The 24,405-nt window shown below is 34.3% G+C and overlaps 1 protein-coding gene and 1 long non-coding RNA gene across 3 annotated transcripts; both read left to right on the top strand.

Moving 5' to 3' along the window:
* The first annotated feature begins 382 nt into the window (after nucleotides 1-382).
* On the top strand, nucleotides 383-12,728 carry LOC123321290 (ribosome biogenesis protein BMS1 homolog). The gene is given in 9 exon segments (XM_044908758.1): nucleotides 383-575; nucleotides 665-1,516; nucleotides 1,613-1,957; nucleotides 2,047-2,978; nucleotides 3,150-3,285; nucleotides 4,175-4,321; nucleotides 4,383-4,558; nucleotides 4,650-4,811; nucleotides 11,594-12,728. Coding segments are annotated over 9 exon segments (2,988 nt in total). The 5' UTR covers nucleotides 383-520; the 3' UTR covers nucleotides 11,777-12,728.
* A 10,304-nt stretch (nucleotides 12,729-23,032) lies between these two features.
* Nucleotides 23,033-23,849, top strand: LOC123321311. Of its 2 annotated transcripts, none has more exons than XR_006538846.1 (3): nucleotides 23,033-23,081; nucleotides 23,562-23,623; nucleotides 23,680-23,849. It is a non-coding gene; the product is annotated as an uncharacterized LOC123321311 (long non-coding RNA). The 2 variants fall into 2 exon arrangements; XR_006538845.1 differs by lacking the exon at nucleotides 23,033-23,081 and adding an exon at nucleotides 23,139-23,333 and having other exon boundaries at nucleotides 23,546-23,623.
* Nucleotides 23,850-24,405: the final 556 nt, after the last annotated feature.

Consider the following 24,405-nt stretch of genomic DNA (forward strand, 5'->3'; position numbering starts at 1 on the left):
TTCGAGGTTGTCTATGGATACGAGAATCAAAACATTCAAAACCTGTTCGATCAAAATGGCCATATGACTCTGACATCTCGCAAAATTTCATATGTCCCTCGAATTGATATTTTAACCAGTCTTAGGGCCTTAAAAACACATTTGAAACACAGATGGCGCTCACATTACTCTAGTCGCTTCGTTTCCTATCTTTCTACTCTATAATCTTTGAATGTGGAGAATATGATATATATTTTAGTATGCAGTGCCACATAGCGATTGATTGCATAACTAAAAACCGCATTTGGGGTGGGGGTAAGGAAGTGTCAAGCCCCTGGTCAAGTTGGTGGGTCTGTTCTGTGCCTATTCGGCAGCTCTGTAATCTGTGTTCGGCAGTCTCTCTCTTGTATCTGTGTTGCGTGTGGCGTAATATCGTTCCTCGTACACACCACGTGTTTGACTATCCGTGCGTTCGAACAATAAGCGTGTTGTTTTTCTAAGAATACATCGAATATTTGAAAATAAATCAATTTTATTAACTATGGAGAATAATGATACTTCTGACAAAAAAAAGGCGCATAGAGATAGACGTTCAGGTATTTTTTTTATATCGATAACCTAATTTGGTATAACTATGAATTTGAGATCCTCTATTTATGTCGAGATTAATGTACTTTTTTTGCAGGAAGAAAAGCTGAAAAAAAGAAAGCTAAAGACAAAAATGTAATTGTTCAAACATTAACAGATAATCAACGCAATCCGAAAGCATTTGGATTCAATTCAGCTGTTAAAGCTGAGAGACGATTCAGACGCAAACAAGATTTGGATACTAAAAAACAACATATTCCCTTAGTGGACAGGACTCCTATTGAACCTCCACCTATAATGATTACTGTTGTTGGTCCTCCTAAGGTTGGCAAAACTACTTTGATAAAAAATCTCATCAAACTATGGACAAAAGCTCCTATGACAAATATTCAGGGTCCTATATCAATTGTAATAGGTAAAAAAAGACGAATTACCCTTATGGAGTGCAACAATGATATAAATTGTATGATTGATTTGGCTAAAGTAACCGATTTAGTGCTATTATTATGTGATGCTAACTTTGGACTTGAAATAGAGGTATTTGAATTTTTGAATATATGTCAGGTTCATGGAATGCCAAGAATAATCGGTGTTCTGAATCATTTAGACATGATTAAGGATAGTAAAAGATTAAAAACTACCAAAAAAACTATCAAACATAGATTTTGGACTGAAGTTTATCCAGGTGCAAAGTTATTCTACCTATCAGGAATAATTCGTGAAGATTATCTGAAAAATGAAGTGAAAAACTTAGGTCGTTTTATATCTGTTATGAAATTCCGACCCCTGAGTTGGAGAAGTACGCATAGCTACTTATTGGTGGATAGACTTGAAGACTTGACAAGTCAGGAACTTATCAGTTCCAACTCAAAATGTGATAGAACTATTTCTTTATATGGATACCTTCGAGGAGTTCCCTTAAGAAAAGGATCATCTGTTCATATAGCTGGTAAGATTTTTTTATGAGTGATTATAATTTTGTATAGTATGTAGAACATAACAGTACAACATAATCATATGGTATCTGCTTTCTTCATGAATTTAGGTTTAGGCGATATGAAGATACATGACTTGTCTTTCCTACCAGACCCTTGTCCCCTTCCAGAAGAACTCAAAAAAAGAGGTCTAAATGATGAAGAAAAAATGGTATATGCTCCTTTTTCTGGTATGGGAGGAATAGTTTATGATAAAGATGCAGTTTATATAGAGATTGGTGGTTCCCATAGCCATAAAGAAAGACGCAATGATGATGAAGTTGATAATATGGTTACAAATCTCATTGAAATAAAGAAAACAATCAACACCAAAATAGATAATTCAGTAATGAAATTATTCTCTTCAAGTGAAAAAATAAAATCAAAAGATATGGAAGAAGAGGGTGAATTTGATAGTAAGTTCATGATAAGTCTAAGCACTATATTAACCAGGAATAATCAACTCAACTGATTTGTTTGTATATTTCATTTTATATATTTTTAGGGCTTATCAAGGTGAAGGCAGATGAAAAAATAAGACAAGACGTAAATCCTAAAGAAAACGATAATGTACTGGGTGGTCTGCTTAAAGATATCTCTTGCAAGAAACATGCAACAATCCGTAGAGAAAATTTAAATGCTTTCGAATCATCTTTGGCAGAACCTTGGAATGAAACTGGGAGAGACTGAACTACTGATGAAAATAAATGGTCCATTATAAATTTATTCGTCACTGGTGAATGGAAAGACAGTGCTTACGAATTAATTAAGTTCGATGATGCCTCAGACAGTGATGTAGAGTCGGAAGATCTAAGTGAGTTTGAAGATTTCAAAACTGGGGAGACTACAAAACGGAAAATGAATGGAGATGAAAATGACGATGATTACAGAGTTTTGGTAGAAAAAAAGAGAAAACTAAAAGAAAGATTTGATGAGGAATACAACACCGGGGAAAAAAACTCATATTATGATGAACTGAAATTAACAGCTGAAAAACAGGCGAAACTCAATGAAACTTGTTTTGAAAATATGCCAGATGAAATAAGAATTGAAATTGAGGGTTTTCGACCTGGAATGTATGTAAGGATGGAGTTTCAAGAAATACCTGCAGAATTCATATTGAACTTCAACCCAAAAAATCCAATTATTATTAGATCTCTCAACATGACCGAGGATAAAGTAGGATATGTGAATGTAAAAATGAAAAAACATAGATGGTACAGCAAAACTTTGAAAACTGCTGATCCACTCATTTTCTCTCTTGGGTGGAGACGTTTCCAAACTGTACCATTGTTTTCAAAAATGGAAGATGATTTGAAATTTCGATACTTGAAAAACACTCCAGAGCATACACACTGCAATGCCCACTTTTGGGGACCAATGACTCCACAAAAAACTGGTTTTCTTGCATTACAAAGTGTGGAATCGAATACAGAGGTAAGTTTTAATTTTTCAAATACTTTTGCATGTAAGAACATGGAAATGGAGAACACAGTACTTCTCCAAGTTCCAACAGGGCACCTCCAAAATATCAAACTGGAGATGACATTTCTACTGAATTTTTCTTTATGCTTGTAAGTTTTTGATCTAGTACTACCGCATTTTCAGATTTTGAAGAATCAGGGATTCAGAATAGCTGCCACCGGGATCGTCCAGGAATTGGACAAATCTACAGAGATAATAAAGAAACTTAAACTAATAGGTTATCCTATGAAAATTTACAAAAAGACTGCTTTCATAAAAGGTAATTTAATTATGACTTTCAATCCTGACTTTCTTATTGTTTCTTGAAACTTTTTAGGGTTTTCACTCCCAATCTCTGAAACAAAATCAATTAAAGAATGAAATAAACGATTTGCTCCTGCGTAAATTCTTGCACTAATTTGTCAGGAGCAAATCAACTAGAAAAAATTGTTGCCTAACAATGAACTGAAAATAGATAATGTTGAAATTATAATTTTATGTTGTAACGTTTCGGAGTCTATATCAGACTCCTTCATCAGACGAAAATCAACTTTCGAAAATCTTCTGAATTCTATCTTTTATTTGACATTAATTGTCAATACATAGACTGCATAGAAAAGTTGATTCATTTAATTTTGAAATTATCGGATGACAGTTCTTCCCTCAGTAAATTGATCCAAATATGATCTATTCCTACCGAACAATTTGCCAAATTATTATCTTGATCCGATAAAATAGACTCTTTAATCTTTCGTTTATAATGGTCTGGCTCCGTCATTAAAATTTTAGAGTTATTCCAATGTTTCTATGCAGTCTCTGTTTCTATGTATTGACAATTAATGTCAAACAAAAGATACAATTCAGAAGATTTTCGAAAATTGATTTTTGTCTGATGAAGGAGTCTGATATAGACTCCGAAACGTTACAACATAAAATTATAATTTCAATGTTCTTTATTTTCAGTTCATTGTTAGGCAACAATTTTTTCTAGTTGATTTGCTCCTGACAAATTAGTGCAAGAATTTACGCAGGAGCAAATCGTTTATTTCATTTTTTAATTGATTTTGTTTCAGAGATTGGGAGTGAAAACCCTAAAAAGTTTCAAGAAATGCAGAATCCTCCCAGAATAAATTTCAACCGATATTTTTATTGTTATTTTGTTTTTCCAGATATGTTCAATAGTTCTTTGGAAGTTGCAAAATTCGAAGGGGCTAAATAAAGAACTGTGTCTGGCATCAGAGGTCAAATAAAAAAACCTGTTGGTAAACCTGAGGGAGTTTTCAGAGCAACTTTCGAAGATCAAATAAAAATGAGTGGTGAGAATTCAACAGAGTTTTGACTGAAATGGAATATTTCAAATGGTTAATTTCATTTCAGATATTGTATTCTGCAGGACTTGGTATAAAGTCGACGTTCCACAATTTTATAATCCAGTAACAAATCTTCTACTACCAATTGATCAGCAGAACACATGGAAAGGTGCAAGAACAACAGGCGAAATAAAACGAGAAAGAAGTATTAAATCTCAAGTTAACATAGATCACTTATATGAGGTAGTTATACTTGAACGGTTTCAAACTTATAATTCATAAAATACCCATCTTCGTGGAATTTTTTATTTTATATGATCTTTGTATTTCACAGCCAATCGTCAGGGAAGAAAAACCATTTGCACCTCTTGTTATTCCCAGGAAACTCCAACCTTCGCTGCCTTATGGAGATAAACCAAAACATGGAATTAAAATGTCTGAAAATAAGAAGGGTACTTCGAGAGTTGCTGTTGTTTTGGAACCTCACGAACAGAAGGTATGTGAATTTTATTGCATTAATAGCACACATGTTTCCTTAAGTTGAGGCAATCCGTACATGGGTCGTCGGCAATGCTACGCATGAGAGATACGTCGTTCGTTAAAGCGCTCGTCGTCCAATCGTTAGACCACCTCTTTGACCGGACACGGTCGTTCAGGAATTGTCACATTCGTCACTCAAGGCCTAGATAGAACGGTAGATAATCGTAATTCGAGTCATTTCGATTATATTGGCTTTGGGCCTGTTCCGATATTGCTGGTTTTACTGGCCAGCAATCGAATAACAATAGAACTCCGAACGACTGGGCCAATAGGAATCGTCTCTGAATTATTACTGACAGTACTGTTCAGGAATATCGGAACAGACGGTCTGTCTATGGTTTTGATCAAAAAGCAAAAATTTACGGAAAACACAATTGTCCCAATGTCCATCAAAACTTGCCGAACATATTCTGCATCTTGTCGATAAATACTCATCTCTTAAAATTCTAACGCAACGTAGAGTGCAAAATACCTAAATAGTGATGGATCATAAGAATTTGAGTAATCTACATATATCGCACCGACTCTGCAATGAAGAAATTTCCACTACCTGCTGTTAGATGAAGAATCGAACTGTCCCTTCTTATTGTTCTCTTATTGTTATTTTGCCGATGAGGGCAATAATGGTTATATCCATGACCCATCACCATAGACCTAATGGACAGGCCTTCACGTGGTTTTCCTGTTCACCGCATCGAGGAATACCCACGAGAGACGGGGGAGTGAATGACATCAGTCCTTGGTAGAAAACGTCGCGCTGGTACATGGAGGTGAAGGAAGGAGAAGGAGCATATTCTATATTTCCCTTGTAACAAAAGTGTCACATAGTTTCCGCCATATTGGTATGGGTAAATTGTGGCGGGAATTTGGTTTATTTGAATTTCTTCAATTCGAAGTTTTTTTGGTTCAGTTTTAATGACCGTTCAATTTGGAAATAATGCGGGAAATAATGAAAGTACCGATCAAAAGTGTCGAAATACATGGAATATAGCTTGTTAAATGAATTGGTGGGCTGAATTCCCAACACATGAAGTGGGACACCTAAAAATTTCCCTAAGTTTGACCAGCTATAACTTCGCTATTACTACGCTGATTTTGAATTTTTAGCCATAGGTGGAAAGCTCTATCCTTTTTCTGGGGGTCACTGGCACAGGGTATTTTTTCTTCATTACTCACTTGTTGGACAGAGTGTGACTGTGAGGCAACAAAAAATTTCTTTTTTTTGGCGAAGAATTTGGAAATAATGGGGGCAATTACAGGGTCTTTTTTGATGTTGGGTGTATTATTAAGTCAATACCTCGGGACGTTTTTCCCATTTTTCACCATTTCATGAAAGTCTTTTTTTTTTCTTAAAATTTCAGCTATAGCTTTCACGCTTCTCTACCGATGTTGGGATTTTTCTCTAGCGGTGTGAAGTACTATCTTTCGTCTACACCTAACTGATACAGGCTTTTTTTTTCAAACTCTTCTCGTTGTACGAGGTGTGAATATAAAAAGAGGGAAAATTTTTTTGTTAGCACGCAAAGAATATCAAGATATGGGTTTTTTTTCGGAGTTTTTTTTATTTTGGGTAGATTGTTAGGTCAATACCGCGGGACGTTTTCGCTATGGAAATATCACCATCACATTAAATTATGTTTTTCTCATGAAAATACTCTTTTCTGATGAAACGATACTCATATGCAGTCTTAAATGCCCCAAATGATAACTTGTTATGGAAGTATGTGTGATGCAGTGACGTGCTTAAGGGGATATATGACTTGTACTTGGAATGAAACCTCGATTTTGTGTGAAAATTTTGTTCAACACATTTTTCGGGCGTTACAGCGGATGAGATGCTGCAATTGTACTCATTATGGTTCCATTGAATCCAGTGGCGTTCGAAATGCACTCTAGTGAAAAAATTGAGTTTGTTACAATTCAAAAGGTGGTATATCTGTAAGGTGAAATGAATTCTATATTTACCGATTCAGAAGCGCGTAAGAAGTTGTACATACCTAGAAGTGCCTCATGATAGTGTCATTACCTATAGAAAGGTATCAATTTCGACTTCGAGATAATAATGTTACAAAGAAGATTAGATTTTGGTTCTTCGGTTGAATTCTCAAGGCGAAACCACCTGGTACTAAAATTTATGTGATGTGGGATAAGGGGCGCTTCATATGATTGTCCTGTTAGAAACCTATCAACAGATAGTCGCTAACTAAAGATTAAAATTCGAGATTTGCAGCATGTTGAATGAAGTTATTTTTTCAGAAATCTCATACTTCACACTGCGCTGTAGAAGTATATTGATTATTGAAGAATCGCATATTATTCTCACGCACAAAAGAAATGTAGAAAAAAATTTTCGAATCAAAAACATTTTTACTACAATTCATATATCCCTTTCTGCACGTCACTGGTGTTTTATATTTTCCTTACAAGGTTGTCCTTGAGGTCGTATGTGCTAATTGTTCGATCAAAAAGGCTATTTTCAAGATAAAAACGGAATTCAATTAGATGGTGATATTTCCATAGCAACGCAATATATCGAAAAAATGGCAAAAACGTCCCGAGGTATTGACCTAACAATCTACCCAAAATAAAAAAAAACTCCGAAAAAAATCCCATATCTGAATATTCTTCACGTGGAAACAAAAATATTTTCCCTTTTTTATATTCACACCCCGTACAACGAGAAGTGTTGGAGGAATAAAAAGCCTGTGTCAGTTACGTGTAGACGAAGGATCGTGCTTCACACCGCTAGCGAAAAATTCAACATCGGTGGAGAAACGTGAAAGTTATTGCTGAAATTTTAAGAAAAAAAACAGACTTTCATGAAATGGTGATATTTCCATAGCAACGCAATATATCGAAAAAATGGCAAAAACGTCCCAAGGTATTGACCTAATAATCAACCGCAGGTCTGTAATTCCCCACTCTATTTCCAAATTCTTCGCCAAAAAAAGGAAAATTTTTTGTTGCCCCACATTCACACCCTGTACAACAAATAAGTAATGAAGAAAAAATACCCTGTGTCAGTGACGCCCAGAAAAAGGGTAAGGCTTATCACCTCTGGCTAAAAATTCAAAATCAGCGAAGTTACAGCTGGTCGAACTTAGCCAAATTTTTAGGTGTCCCACTTCATTTGCTGCTTAGTTTATTTTTTAGGTGTGGAAAGAAATTTGTCTGTCTCTAACGTAATGAAATGAAATTATTTTAAAAAAGCACCAATTAAGATTGGAAAAACTGTTCCTATAGTTGTACCACTTCTTTCTTCATATCATCACAGCCCTCTTAAACAGAGGGCTGTGATATCATCATCAATAAATTGACAAGTTCGATTCCCAATCCCAAAGAAATCCAAATTATTTTGGATATTCGAGGTACTGGTATATACATACAACTAATTATTCAACACACAACAGTAGTAGAAAGTTAGGAATTTAATTGTGTAATGTAACTTCGGCTTTTTTAAGATTAACTTTGGATACATTAGAATATATACCGATCCAGAAACCGTTTTTTACCAAACTGTATGTCTTTCCGCTATAAAATGAACAACAAAACACATCTAAAGATGTAATATGAAGCAAAAACAACTAAAAATCCAAAATTTAAATAGTTCGAAGTCGGCCATATGGTATGGGCAATCTTTGTTTCGTTTATGTGACACTTCTCAAACCTTATGCCCCCTCCACTCTTTTCCTACCTCCATGATCTGGTGGAATATAAATCAACGTTGCCGCTTCAACCAAGTTATCGAGTAAACTCAGGAATTCTACAAGTCCGCCGATCCTCCATGTTTCATTTTTGGGTGACTGTCGGTATATTAATTGATTTTCTATTAATTTGTAGGAATTTTTGTACTGAAATTAACTGCGAAAAGTTTATCGAATCGATTATATTTTACTCGTGCATGAAATTTTTTAGTGCTGATGAAATACGTAATAGTTTCCGTATTAAAAAAAAAATACTGATTAAAAATGAACTTTTTCAATTTTTATTGATGTGAAAAAGAGTAAAATAACAATATTATCTCATTCGCCAAGGTCTGATTTTATATTCACTGAAATTAGGTACTCCTGATTTGGGAAATTTAAAGGACTTCTGTTCTGGCTACACAGAAAAATTAATCGTTGAAGAGAATATTTCAAAGCATTCATACTTATGAATTCATAACTTATGCACACTTCATTTAGCGAAATCTTGTTAGGTATGGGGAAAAGCGCAATAATTTTGAGTGTTACATTGACAAATAATATGAAATTTCCTTCTGGGGAAATATTTATATGATTAAGCATTCACCATTATTTTTTTTTCAATTATTTTGATAGGTACTCCATCAGGTGGTTTAGCTTTGTCAGGTTCTCTGCTCTTCTCTGGCACTCCTGGCAGTGATGTTTTACCGCTCCTGGTCCTTTCTCGTGTTGGTCTATTATTTCCAAAAATAAATCTTTTTCGCTTTATTGGTAGGTAGCAGTCGATTCTAAAAACCTAGTTTTCTGCTAAATTGCTTGTGTGGAGAATGAAATATCGCTTGAGAACACAGTATATAATTTTGACATTTTCTACCATATGTCCATCTCTTTCTTACGTACTACTCGCGTTCTCTCTGCCTCATGGCCTGTCCATAATTATCACGTCTATGCCCATTACCCATTACCCATGTCGAAATCCATAACATTCGATTCATATACAGGGTTAGAACTATTTAGAGGCGGACTATAGGAATATCGAAAACCGTCAGAAATTCAGAGTGGCTTGAATTACAAAAAAGTAGTACACCAGTATAATCGCTATATAGGATTATGACTACAAACCGAATTTCGTGTAGTTATGTTCCAAAACGAATGAGTTATGAAGAAAAAAAGATAATCTTGATTTTCAGTTTTTTCGAGGTATCTCAGGAACTATCAGAGATATTTTGGAACTGTTTACACCAACACACTCATCCTTGAATAACGCAACTTTTTTGTTATTCAAGTCAACCTGTATTCTTAACGGTTTTCGATATCCCAGTAGTCCCCCTCTTAATAGTTCTAACCATGTATAATTCTGCGGTAATAGCGTTAGCGCGTAATTTACGGAAAATTACGCTGTACGCTAAACGTTGCGCTATTCCATATCGGGAAAATTCGTAATTTGATCGCTTACCATCGTACATAAGCAATATATCCAAAAAGTTGTTGCTCTTTGATATCACCATCTCAAAATGCAAGTATGAAAATAAATAAATAGTGTCGTCATTGTTGATTATTATTACAGTTTAATGTTTGAAAGTTTACTTGTGGAAATTTAGGAGAAGATTGAAGATTCTATAGAACTCTTAGTACTCCGAATTATTAGTATAAAAATGGATTATGTTAGCTATCAGAGCAGAACGTTTAAGTGGATATCTTCAGTGCATTATTCAGATTTTAAGAAATATCAAGTGAAATGTGTAATATCTATTGTCAAAGCTACAATATGAATATCTCCCCAATTTATTCTATGTCAAAAGTTCAGAAAACCCTCAGCAAACCCTGTTGATCTGGAAAATGATTTGAGTTTAGATTGTTTGTAAGTATAAGTTATTCCAAAAACCAATATGACAGATCGTCATTGTCTTCCCAAGACTGACCGAATAACGACGTTATTCGGAAAGAATTTTCCACCGAGCTTGATTCTTCAAATTGGACATTCCAATAGCTGGTACCTACTCACCGAGCAGTAGAGTCATCTGTAGAATTTTTAAATGAAGTGTTAATTTCAACGAAAATACACAATATTCAGTCCTACTATACATGAAGACATCAATTGTAAATTCTGATTTTTATGCAGTTATACTCATAATATATTTCAGGTCATTTCTATGAAATTTACGTTACTTTTTTAGTTTCCTTCTTTGGAAAGAAATATTTATTAAAGTTCAAGAAGAACACCATTCAAGTTTTTTTTTTCATTCGGAATGAGATAAACAGAATAATCTAAATGAGAGTGAAATATTTCATTATCCATTGATGGTTGTACATGTACACGAATTAATAATAATAATAAATAATCAATAAATGTCCTCCTGTAGATATAAAGTTCCAACACATATTTTCAAAATCATAATATAGGTTCAAAACTTGCATACAATTCCTTCACAAATAATTCACCTGAATCAGAAACATAAAATATGTATGTAGTAAATGAGAAAATACATTTGAATTCCATTATTATTGGAAATAATTACTCTTAACAGGAAACGTAAGTCTCTAATAATCTACGAACTTATACCGAAGTTCTCCGCTAATACAGTAAATCCCGTGATTTCACCTAAGAACCCTTTTTGATTTCAATTTCCACACAGCAATATCTGTCGGATCGGAACGAACATTAAGACCAAAAACGTAATATTTAGCGCTTAGGATAACGCACCGCATGCAGTATTTTCAAGTTGCAATAACTCACTATTAATATGCAATTTACACCGTCAATAAGGTTTCAACTTGAAATGTGTAAAATCGAGGATTTTCCCGATTTCCCAAAAATCGTGGAAAAATGTTTCCATTTCGGTTGGGCAAGCCTAAAATCGCCTCGCCTCGCCTACGATTCTCACACTCAACACCTCGTGAGTGAATCCCCACCAATTTACACAGGCAGTAACATAACGTCCCGGTGTAGAAAAGAAAAGACGCATCTCTCACGATTGTCGAACGACCCCCGTGTGCTGATTGGCTTGAGACTTTTGAGAGGAGAAAATTAATTGACTTATTCTTTGCACTTTAGGTCAAGTCTATGATAGGAATGATCGAGACTGCTTATCAGCATAAGCAGGAGAAACAAAAACAACAAACAAAAGAAAGGCTTGAAAAACATAGGCATTTCATCGAAGCACAAGAAGAAGCGAAAAATAAAAGGGTAAAAAATATGAAAAAGAAAATTATGAGAAATAGGGTGAAAAAGAGATGATAGGTTTAACACACACATGTACACTATCTATATTCTAATATATATTACATCTACAAGGCAGTGTTCTTGGCCCCATTCTGTACTTATTGTACACTGCAGACCTACCAACCAACCCAAACACAGTAATGGGTACATTCGCGGACGACGCAGCCATACTAGCGAGCAATGAAGACCCGGTAGAAGCTTCTCACTTGCTACAGACTCACCTAGACCAGATACAAGAATGGCTGCATAAATGGAGAATAAGGATCAACGAGACCAAATCTGTACAAGTCAATTTCACACTGAGAAAAGGCCAGTGTCCACCAGTAAGAATTAACAACGTCCAGATACCAAAATCCCCTATAGTGAAATACCTCGGATTACACATGGATAAAAAACTTACCTGGAAGGAGCATGTAGTCAAAAAAAGAAAACAAATAGACCTGAAAATTAAGAAATTACACTGGCTCATTGGTAGGAGGTCAAAACTATCACTGGAAAATAAAATTCTCATCTATAAAACTATAATAAAGCCTATCTGGACCTACGGAATCGAGATCTGGGGATGTACCAGCAATTCGAACAAATCTATCATCCAAAGAAGCCAATCTAAAATCCTCAGAATGATAACCAATGCCCCGTGGTACGTTACAAATCAAACCCTACACGAAGACCTGAAGATACCGTATGTAAAGAGCGTCATAACAGAAAACAGCACCACACATCACACAAAGCTTGTGAGCCACACAAACACTTTGCTACAACCACTGACTCAATTGCAGAACGATCGGCGACTTGAAAGAAAATGGCCAGCAGATTTGAAGGAGACTTGAAGAGGAATTGTCACTGGACAGGACCTCATCTTGACACTTAGGAGCGTTCAGCTCTGAAGCCATCAAATGAGCTTATAGAATGTTTTTTTTTTCTGATTGCTTGTAACAACTATTATAATAAAAAAAAATATTACATCTCCCTCCTTGACTAAAATAAAATTCTATCAAATAATTGAAACAGGTTTTCTTAAATAGGTTTTCTTAAATAGGTTTTCTTAAATAGGTTTTCTTACTTTCCTGCCATACCTTGTTACATATATAGTTCTACGTGAAATGTCTACATTTTCATTGTTCGAACTAAAATTAGAATTAACAACATCATTTTCATCATCTTCTATATCAGATCTGTATTTATAACTTTTAACAATGAAAGGTTTCAGATCATATCTATTTCTCCTAATGATTAAACCAGTGTTTTCTATTTTCACTTAGTATGATCTTGAATTAATTTTCCTAATGACGAATCCTTTAACCTCCTCCAATTTTTGTATATGGAGTGACCAAGTACAAAGAAATGGTAACCAATTTGAACCAGGTCATAGGAATGGAGCAATTCACTACTAAAACTTTAGCTGATAACACAGTAAAAATAAATTGTAAACTCCAGAAGACTACCGCAAACTGATACATCACATGAGAAGTAGCAACATTGTTCATCACACGTATCAACCTAAAGAAGAGAGAGCATTCAGAATAGTGATCAAAAATCTACACCACTCAACAAATGTAGAAGAAATAAAAAACGAGCTCAATAAGTAGGGACACAAAGTGAGAAATGTACATAATGGAAGAAGCCGATTAACAAAAGAGCCACTTAATCTATTTTTTGTCGACCTAGAACCAGCAGAAAACAACAAAGAGATCTACAAGATACGAGGTATACAGAACAGGGTTGTAACAATAGAACCTCCAAAAAAACAAAGAGGACTGGCTCAATGTACGAGATGTCAGCAATATGGGCACACCAAAACCTATTGTAATAGGCCATACGCATGTGTAAAATGTGGTGGGGAACACAATACAGAGACTTGCCAAAAAAGTAGCGATACCCCAGCAAAATGTTTGTGCTAAGGGCCTCATCCCGCTAACTATCGTGGCTGTGAATTCTACCATGCAATATTAAAAAAACCAACAACGCTAATAATCGGCTGAACATACAACAACAAGCAACTATAGTCAAAACATAGGACAAGAATTACCAGAACAACAGACCCAAAAATTGAACTATGCTGAAGCCTTACGTAAGAACAACAATTATATAAAAACACAAAATGAAGAAAGCAGTTCACCCACCTTGAACTCCTTGGCGGAATTTAAAAGTATGTTCCAACAACTTATGCAACAAAACAGCATGATTTTAAACATGCTTTCAACGCTGATTACTAAAACTCGCTAAACTAATCAGAATAGCTCAATGGAATGCCAACGGACTCTTGCAACACAAGAATGAAGTCGAAACCTTTCTGCATCATAATTTGATAGACATCTTTCTCATAAGCGAAATCCACTTCACTGAAAGATCCTACTTCAGTATACCAAATTACATCACCTACAGCACCAAACATCCAGACAACAAAGCACACGCTGGAACTGCAATTCTCATCAAAGACACAATTAGTCACTATCAAATGCCAGAATACAAAGAAAACCATCTTCAAGTTACCTCAATAAAATTTATGATGTCCTCATTCAGCTTAACAATTTCAGCAGTATACTGCCCTCCAAAACATAATTTAAAAATTGATCACTATAGAAATTTTTTTAACTCATTAGGCTCTAAGTTCTTTGTTGGAGGAGATTTTATTAGTAAAAACACTCTATGGGGCTCACGACTAACAACTACCCCAGCAAACACTGAAATACAGTCACTGTACAAAAACTTGTTCGTTGCTTCAATTGACTGCAGTGACGGTAATGCAATAACTGCACCAAAAAGGACCGTATATGCCACGGTGGACTCTGCAGTTACTGTACAGTACAAACTGCATTCGACATACAGACACAGCTGCACTTCAGGAACATCGATGTTTGCAATCACTGCACAGATAGCTGCACTTCAAATGCGGCAGTTACGTGCTAAAACTGTACAGCAAGTTGTACTCTAAATGCACTGGTCACTGTGCAAACACTACACAGCAAGCTACACTTCCAATGCAGCAGTTAAGTGCAAAAACTGTACAGCTAGCTGTATTTTATATGCAGATTGTTCACTGTGCAAAAACTGTACAGCAAGCTGTATTTTATATACATTAAACACTGTGCTCATACTGCACTTTAAATGTTGCAGTCACTGTGTAAAAACTATATCGAAACTTGCAATTATTAAACAATATTCTATTAGAGAAGTTTCCTAGTTATAAACAGAAAATCAATTTTACAAATCGGAAATTTTTCATTTCACTTGATATTTTGGCGGTAAGTGCAGGCTATTCGAGAAATGGCCTGCTCTTGGGGGTGGAGGTAAATGAACTAATGTTCGTGCCTCCTATAAACGCCGGTTACGTAGAGGATATAGAGTAGTGCGTCGCCGGTGGCGCCATCGTTTGGCGTATGCTGCACCGCAATAGACGTGTATGCTACCCTGTGATCGCAACCGTCAAGAGCAGTGATGCCATCATTTGGCTAATTCTGGTACCACCATGATGAGATGAAGTATTCTTCTACCATGGGTATAATCCATATTTTGGTAATGAAAGGAGTCTTCAATTATTGGATTAAATCTGTTTATGAAATGTCTCTGTACATCAAAAACTGCGTTTTGAAAATGCAGAATTAACAATACAGAAGCTGTGCAGTTACTGTACATCAAGAACTGCGTTTTGAAAATGCACAATTATCAATACAGAAACTGAGCAGTTACTGTACATCAAAAACTGCGATTTGAAAATGCAGAATTATCAATACAGAAACTGTGCAGTCACTGTACATCAAAAACTGCGTTTTGAAAATGAAGAATTCCTAATACAGAAACTGTGCAGTCACTGTACATCAAAAATTGCGTTTTGAAAATGCAGAATTATCAATACAGAAACTGTGCAATTACTGTTCATCAAGAACTACGTTTTGAAAATGCAGAATTATCAATACAGAAACTGTGCAGTCACTGTATATCAAAAACTGCGTTTTGAAAATGCAGAATTATCAATACAGGAACTGTGCAGTCACTGTACATCAAAAACTGCGTTTTGAAAATGCAGAATTATCAATACAGAAACTGGGCAGTCACTGTACATCAAAAACTGCGTTTTGAAAATGCAGAATTATCAATACAGAAACTGGGCAGTCACTGTACATCAAAAACTGCGTTTTGAAAATGCAGAATTATCAACACAGAAACTGTGCAGTCACTGTACATCAAAAACTGCGTTTTGAAAATGCAGAATTATCGATACAGAAACTGTGCAGTCACTGTACATCAAAAACTGCGTTTTGAAAATGCAGAATTATCAATACAGAAACTGTGCAGTCACTGTACATCAAAAACTGCGTTTTGAAAATGCAGAATTATCAATACAGAAACTGTGCAGTCACTGTACATCAAAAACTGCGTTTTGAAAATGCAGAATTATCAATACAGAAACTGTGCAGTCACTGTACATCAAAAACTGCGTTTTGAAATTGCAGAATTATCAATACAGAAACTGTGTAGTCACTGTACATCAAAAACTGGGTTTTGAAAATGCAGAATTATCAATACAGAAACTGTGCAGTCACTGTTCATCAAAAACTGCGTTTTGAAAATGCAGAATTATCAACACAGAAACTGTGCAGTTACTGTACATCAAAAACTGCTCTTTGAAAATGCAGAATTATCAATACAGAAACTGTGCAGTCACTGTACATCAAAAACTGCGTTTTGAAAATGCAGAATTATCAATACAGAAACTGTGCAGTCACTGTACATCATAAACTGCGTTTTGAAAATGCATAATTATCAATACTGAAACTGTACAGTCACTGTTCATCAAAAACTGCGTTTTGGAAATGCAGAATTATCAATACAGAAACTGTGCAGTCACTGTTCATCAAAAACTGCGTTTTGAAAATGCAGAATTATCAATACAGAAACTGTGCAGTCACTGTACATCAAGAACTGCGTTTTGAAAATGCAGACTTATCAATACAGAAACTGTGCAGTCACTGTACATCAAAACCTGCGTTTGAAAATGCAGAATTATCAATACAGAAACTGTGCAGTCACTGTACATCAAAAACTGCGTTTTGAAAATGCAGAATTATCAATACAGAAACTGTGCAGTCACTGTACATCAAAAACTGCGTTTTGAAAATGCAGAATTATCAATACAGAAACTGTGCAGTTACTGTACATCAAACACTGCGTTTCGAAAATGCAGAATTATCAATACAGAAACTGTGCAGTCACTGTACATCAAAAACTGCATTTTGAAAATGCAGAATTATCAATACAGAAACTGTGTAGTTACTATACATCAAAAACTGCGTTTTGAAAATGCAGAATTATCAATACAGAAACTGTGTAGTTACTATACATCAAAAACTGCGTTTTGAAAATGCAGAATTATCAATACAGAAACTGTGCAGTCACTGTACATCATAAACTGCGTTTTGAAAATGCATAATTATCAATACAGAAACTGTGCAGTCTCTGTACATCAAAAACTGCGTTTTGAAAATGCATAATTATCAATACAGAAACTGTGCAGTCACTGTACATCAAAAACTGCGTTTTGAAAATGCAGAATTATCAATACAGAAACTGTGCAGTCACTGTACATCAAAAACTGCGTTTTGAAAATGCAGAATTATCAATACAGAAACTGTGCAGTCACTGTACATCAAAAACTGCGTTTTGAAAATGCAGAATTATCAATACAGAAACTGTGCAGTCACTGTACATCAAAAACTGCGTTTTGAAAATGCACAATTATCAATACAGAAACTGTGCAGTCTCTGTACATCAAAAACTGCGTTTTGAAAATGCATAATTATCAATACAGAAACTGTGCAGTCTCTGTACATCAAAAACTGCGATTTGAAAATGCATAATTATCAATACAGAAACTGTGCAGTCACTGTACATCAAAAACTGCGTTTTGAAAATGCATAATTATCAATACAGAAACTGTGCAGTCACTGTATATCAAAAACTGCGTTTTGAAAATGCAGAATTATCAATACAGAAACTGTGCAGTTTCAGTACAGCGAAGGGTAGGGAACTGGCCAATCTGCTTCACGGAAAGAATTACACATTTCTGTCTACCGGAAGTCCAACATACTGGCCTAGTGATCCAAATAAAATACCTGATCTACTTGACTTCTTCATAACTAGTGGAATACCCAACAAACACAATATACAGCAACTGTACAAATACTGCACTACAAGTGCTACCAGAATGCGGCACAGAGATTGCTGTACTGAAACTGCACAGTTTCTGTATTGATAATTCTGCATTCCCAAATTGCAGTTTTTGATATACAGTAACTGCACAGTTTCTGTATTGATAATTCTGCATTTTCAAAATGCAGTTTTTGATGTACAGTGACTGCATAGTTTCTGTATTGATAATTCTGCATTTTCAAAATGCAGTTTTTGATGTACAGTGACTGCATAGTTTCTGTATTGATAATTCCGCATTTTCAAAACGCAGTTTATGATGTACAGTTTCTGTATTGATAATTCTGCATTTTCAAAACGCAGTTTTTGATGTACAGTGACTGCACAGTTTCTGTATTGATAATTCTGCATTTTCAAATCGCAGTTTTTGATGTACAGTAACTGCTCAGTTTCTGTATTGATAATTGTGCATTTTCAAAACGCAGTTCTTGATGTAAAGTAACTGCACAGCTTCTGTATTGATAATTCTGCATTTTCAAAACGCAGTTTTTGATGTACAGTAACTGCAAAGTTTCTGTGTTGATAATTCTGCATTTTCAAAAGGCAGTTTTTGATGTACAGTAACTGCACAGTTTCTGTATTGATAATTCTGCATTTTCAAAACGCAGTATTTGATATACAGTGACTGCACAGTTTCTGTATTTGCAATTCTTCATTTCAAAAATGGAGTATTTGATATAGAGTAAATAATAGAATTTAAAATAATAATTCATAGGAATTCCTAAAACTCAAACATATACCTTCTTCAAGAAGTTAAAAATTCAATTATGAAGAGACATCTCATAAACAGATTCAATTCAATAATTGAAGACTCCTTTCATTACCAAAATATGGATTATACCCATGGTAGAACAATACTTCATCCCACCATGGTGGTACCAGAATTAGCCAAATGATGGCATCACTGCTCTTGACGGTTGCGATCACAGGGTAGCATACACGTCTATTGCGGTGCAGCATACGCCAAACGATGGCGCCACCGGCGACGCACTACTCTATATCCTCTACGTAACCGGCGTTTATAGCAGGCACGAACTTCGCTGCTCCGGCGATTGTCGTAGGTAACTCCTAGGGTTCTTTAACCTACTATTACACCAAGAGCAGGCCATTTCTCAAATAGCGGGAACTCGCTCCTGTACATACCGCCAAAATATCAAGTGAAATTAAAAATTTCCGATATGCAGAATATATTTTCTGTTTATAACTAGGAAACTTATCTACATAGAATAATGTTTCGTAATTGCAAGTTTCGATATAGTTTTTACACAGTGACTGCTACATTTAAAGTGCAGCTTGCTGTACAGTTTCAGCACAGTGTCTATTGTATATAAAATACAGCTTGCTGTACCGCTTTTGCACAGTGACCAAACTGCATATAAAATACAGCTAGCTCTACAGTTTTTGCACTTAACTGCTGCACTTGAAGTGTAGCTTGCTGTACAGTTTTTGCACAGTGACCACTGCATTTGAAGTGCAGTTTACTGAGCAGTTTTTTGCAAAGTGAATACTGCATTTAAAGTACAGCTTGCTGTACAGTGATTGCAATATCATCGCTGTTTTTGAAGTGCAGCTGTGGCTGTATGTCGAATGCATTTTGTACTGTACAGTAACTGCACAGTCCACCGGGACATATACGGCCCTTTTTGGTGCAGTTATTGCATTACCGTCACTGCAGTCAATTGAAGCAACGAAGTACAGTTTTTGTACAGTGACTGGATTTCAGTGTTTGCTGGGGTTTTATCTACAGAAAGTACAACTCATCCCTTTCGTCCACCATCATCAATGATTAGAACTTTTCAGAAGACAGGAAAATATGGATTTCAAATAAAAAAAAAGCAAACGGCAATTGAACCGAATAGTGAAAAGAAATGTTGAAAATGTTATGAAATTGTGTGAAGTAGAAGCTGAAGTATTATTAACTAACCAGACTGACAATGATAGCCCATTACCTTCAACTTCTCATGGTGTTTTAACTAATTTTACCAATCATAATAATTCATTAACAACTGATAATTATTCTGATAGTGATAGTAATGACAATAATTGTGCCTCAATAAACAGTTGTATTCACGAAAAAGACTTAGAAGTGGAAAGTGAATCTGATTTCGATTCTGAAAATAGTTCGTCTAATTCGAATAATGAATCTGTAAATAATAGTATCCCTTCAGGCCAAAAAAAAAATCCCAGACAGTTTCTAGCTAGTTGGGCGTTAGATAATAATATTACACATAATGCCTTATCGCAACTTTTAGAGTGGTTAGGCACAGGTCCTGATATCTCAAATTTGCCAAAAGATGCCAGAACTATTCTGAAAACATCCAGAGAATCTAATATCAAGACTATGGGTGATTGTTTGTTTCATCATTTTGGTATTCAGTCTGGCCTAAAAAAACAGTTTGAGATATATGGATTCACTGAATGCATATTATTTTTAATATAGATGGCCTTCCGATTCACAAAAGTTCGAAAAAAACTTTTTGGCCAATTTTATGCCGCATTCACAGCTTGCCTTCGAATGCATTATTCTGTGTGGCCATTTACTATGGCCCTGGTAAACCACCTGTTCAGGAATATTTTAAAGAATTTGTTGAAGAGTTGAACACTTGTTTAATAAAAGGCATAGTTATTAAACAGGAGGTTGTTGTCAGTGTTGAAGTACTAGCATTTTGCTGCGACACACCAGCAAGGGCTTTTATTAAATGTACTGTTGGACACAATCACTACAGTGGTTGTGATAAGTGTTCTGTTAGAGGTGTTTATGTAGACAGAAGAATGACTTTCGTGGATAGTGGAGCGACTTTACGAACAGATGAAAACTTTTTCAGTCATCAGTTCAGAGAGCATCATAAAGATGTGACCCCATTATCTAGTGTACTGAATTTGGGATTGGTCACTTCTTTTCCTGGTGACTATATGCATTCAGTTCGCTTAGGAGTCATGAAAAAGCTTATTTTAGAATGGAGAGATGGTAGCAGATTATACCGTTTAACTAAAGATAAAAGTGTTTTACTGAATGGAAGAATAAGTGATATAAGTAATAAGTGTTGGCCTGTTGACTTTAATAGAAAACCACGTTCAATTAGCGAACTCGAATACTGGAAAGCGAAAGAGTATCGCCAGTTTTTGCTCTACATACGTCCAGTTGTCTTGCACGATTTGTTACCAAAAAAAGTATATTGTAATTTTTTGCTACCTACTTAAATTTGGCATTATGATTTTATTGAATTCATCTTTGAACAAAAAATACAATTCATATGCAAATGATTTGTTGCGTTTATTTGTTCGTAATGGAACTGAAATATATAGAAACAATTTTTGTATTTTCAATGTGCATAGTCTCATACACATAGCAGACGATGCCAAACGTTTCGGTTCATTGGAAGACATTGTTTTCCATTTGAGAATTATTTGTATCAGTTAAAACGCAGTTTGCGAAAATCCAATGAACCTCTTCAACAAGTTATCCATCGTATCGCTGAAGCAGACTGTATTTTAGGAGAAGTTAAGAATTTGAAGAACGTATATTTTGAAGGAAAACCTACAAATGAAGGCAACAAAACAGTTTATCCTAGACTAAGGTTTAAAGGTTTCACAATGTCTACGAAACTTTCAGATAGATGTATTTACCATCAAAATGGTATAATGAGAGTGACAAAAATATACGAAATGAATAATGAGAAGTTTTTAACTGGTACAGAATATCAAAATCTGGGTCCTTTTTTTGAATATCCTACAGATTCAAGTACTTTTTCCATATTTAAAGTGCGTCCATCAGAGAAGGAAATAAAGATTTCTGTTAATAATATCTTCTTCAAAGGTATAATTTCACCATTTAATAATAGCTTTGTGTGCTATCCTCTGATTCATTTGTTTTATTAAAATGATCTTTCATCTGTAAATATGTATGTTGTTAATATTAGGTTTAGGAAAAATAGTAAATAAATAAATATAAGCCGGTAGTGTAATGAAAATTACAATATTTATGTTTGATGACATTAAATATATATATAATATATATATATATATATATATATATATATATATATATATATATATATATATATATATATATATATATATATATATATATATATATATATATATATATATATATATATACTTCTCCAATAAGGTTAATGGGTTCTTGGATCAAAACAGGCTGTATTATGTAAAACTACATTTATTCTCGGTCGACGTTTCGGTCCACGTCTGGACCTTCTTCAGGACTAGAATAGCTGAGTTCGAAAATTTTAGTTCTTTTCAGCATCTATTGAGAACGAACAAAAAGATAACTGTCATAATGCACAAGGACTACATGAAATCTGACCAGTTTTTTAACTTGAGAGGATACTCAATTAGTCAACTATTATAAAACACAGGAAGATTAAGGATTGCAATTAACAATGTGGCATGTACAATAGTTCATTCATGAACTATTGTACATGCCACATTGTTAATTGCAATCCTTAATCTTCCTGTGTTTTATAATAGTTGACTAATTGAGTATCCTCTCAAGTTAAAAAACTGGTCAGATTTCATGTAGTCCTTGTGCATTATGACAGTTATCTTTTTGTTCGTTCTCAATAGATGCTGAAAAGAACTAAAATTTTCGAACTCAGCTATTCTAGTCCTGAAGAAGGTTCAGACGTGGACCGAAACGTCGACCGAGAATAAATGTAGTTTTACATAATACAGCCTGTTTTGATCCAAGAACCCATTAACCTTATTGGAGAATTATACGATTGGAGTTATTTAGTATTGTGTTATATATATATATATATATATATATATATATATATATATATATATATATATATATATATATATATATATATATATATATATATATATATATATATATATATATATATATATATATATATATATATATATATATATATATATATATATATATATATATATATATATATATATATATATATATATATATATATATATATATATATATATATATATATATATATATATATATATATATATATATATATATATATATATATATATATATATATATATATATATATATATATTTTAATTACAGAAATATCCCAGCCCCGGCTCACTCTGAGAAAAGGATTTAGTAGTAGTCAAAGTGAGTGTTTGAACAACCATATCCCTGCCATAAATTGAGCTTCTTTGAATTTCATGTGAAATAATTATTTATGAAGTTACTGGGTGGTTAGAAATAAGTTTTACAATATTTTTCGCAGAATAAATAACTCATATTTCAGAAATTTATAGTTTTTGTTCTAACATATTATATGCTCATGCACATCTTGTGACTTGTTCTTCATTTTCATCATTTTAAGTCCCTGTACACAGTCTCCAAAAACGTCAAATAAAGGTGAGGATAAATAGGATAAAAGTCGAATAGGTATAGAAAAATCTTATCAGTTTGAGAGAGAATTAAAAGCCTGCGTGTCGATTCATTCGAACTTATATATATATATATATAAAACGCAGGGTGTTGAATTTAAAATATCCAAGTATTTGAAAATTTGTATAAAAATGTATTAAAAACTTAACTTGATTAGACGCTGCATCAATTTGTTTCAGAAAACTTGAACCCCAGAGATATGCCGTCCATTATGACTAGTGAAAATGAAATTATGAATCGCCTCAATACTACTGAAGGTATGTGTGTTAATGTCTATAATATTCATTTTTTCATCAGCCATTATTGTTTTCAGGTATTATGAAGGATATTTTGAGACGATTGCAAAATATTGTGCATTTGTGTGAGACGGCACAAAATGTGCCAGAAACAGATCAAAATATTACAGAATCGAGATTCGAGTTAGAAATCCTCGAAAATCTGGAGCAACTTCAATAATTTGAGCGAAAGCTTCAGGACATCCAGTTCTTTGCAAAAGTTGTAAGTGAATGTTTTTATCATAAACCTCTTTTTATGGTTTTAGTAAACAGGGTGCATCAAGTACGAGAGGGCCTATCAGATGTTTCTGGGGAACTGGACGTATTTGAAATCTGAAAATTAGGATAATGTTTTTTTCGACATATTGTCTACCGAGTTAAAATATTTTTGGAGCCTGAGCACTTCCGGTTATATAACAACTGAAAATAAATTTGTTCAAAAAATTTCTGATGACTGAGTATTCGCAATGCTGAATATATTTCTGTATAATTGTTGTATTCGTCTGAATGGTTTTCAAAATATCGAGAAAAAAAAGGGGAGATATGCGTGTTCACTATAAGGTTCGTTATTATTCTTATTTTACCATACGATATCATAATCCCAATTTTCATATTTCAAATATGTCCAGTTCTCCAGAAACGTCTAATAGGCAGTCGAGCTTGGGACACCCTGTATAAATTTGCCATTTTTGTTGGGGTCGTGTTGGGAACAAAAATCAAAAACCAAATACATATAGAGAATTCTCATAAAAAAAATTGAAAAA

Source organism: Coccinella septempunctata, chromosome X (genome assembly GCF_907165205.1).
Source record: "Coccinella septempunctata chromosome X, icCocSept1.1, whole genome shotgun sequence".
Lineage (NCBI taxonomy): Eukaryota > Metazoa > Arthropoda > Insecta > Coleoptera > Coccinellidae > Coccinella > Coccinella septempunctata.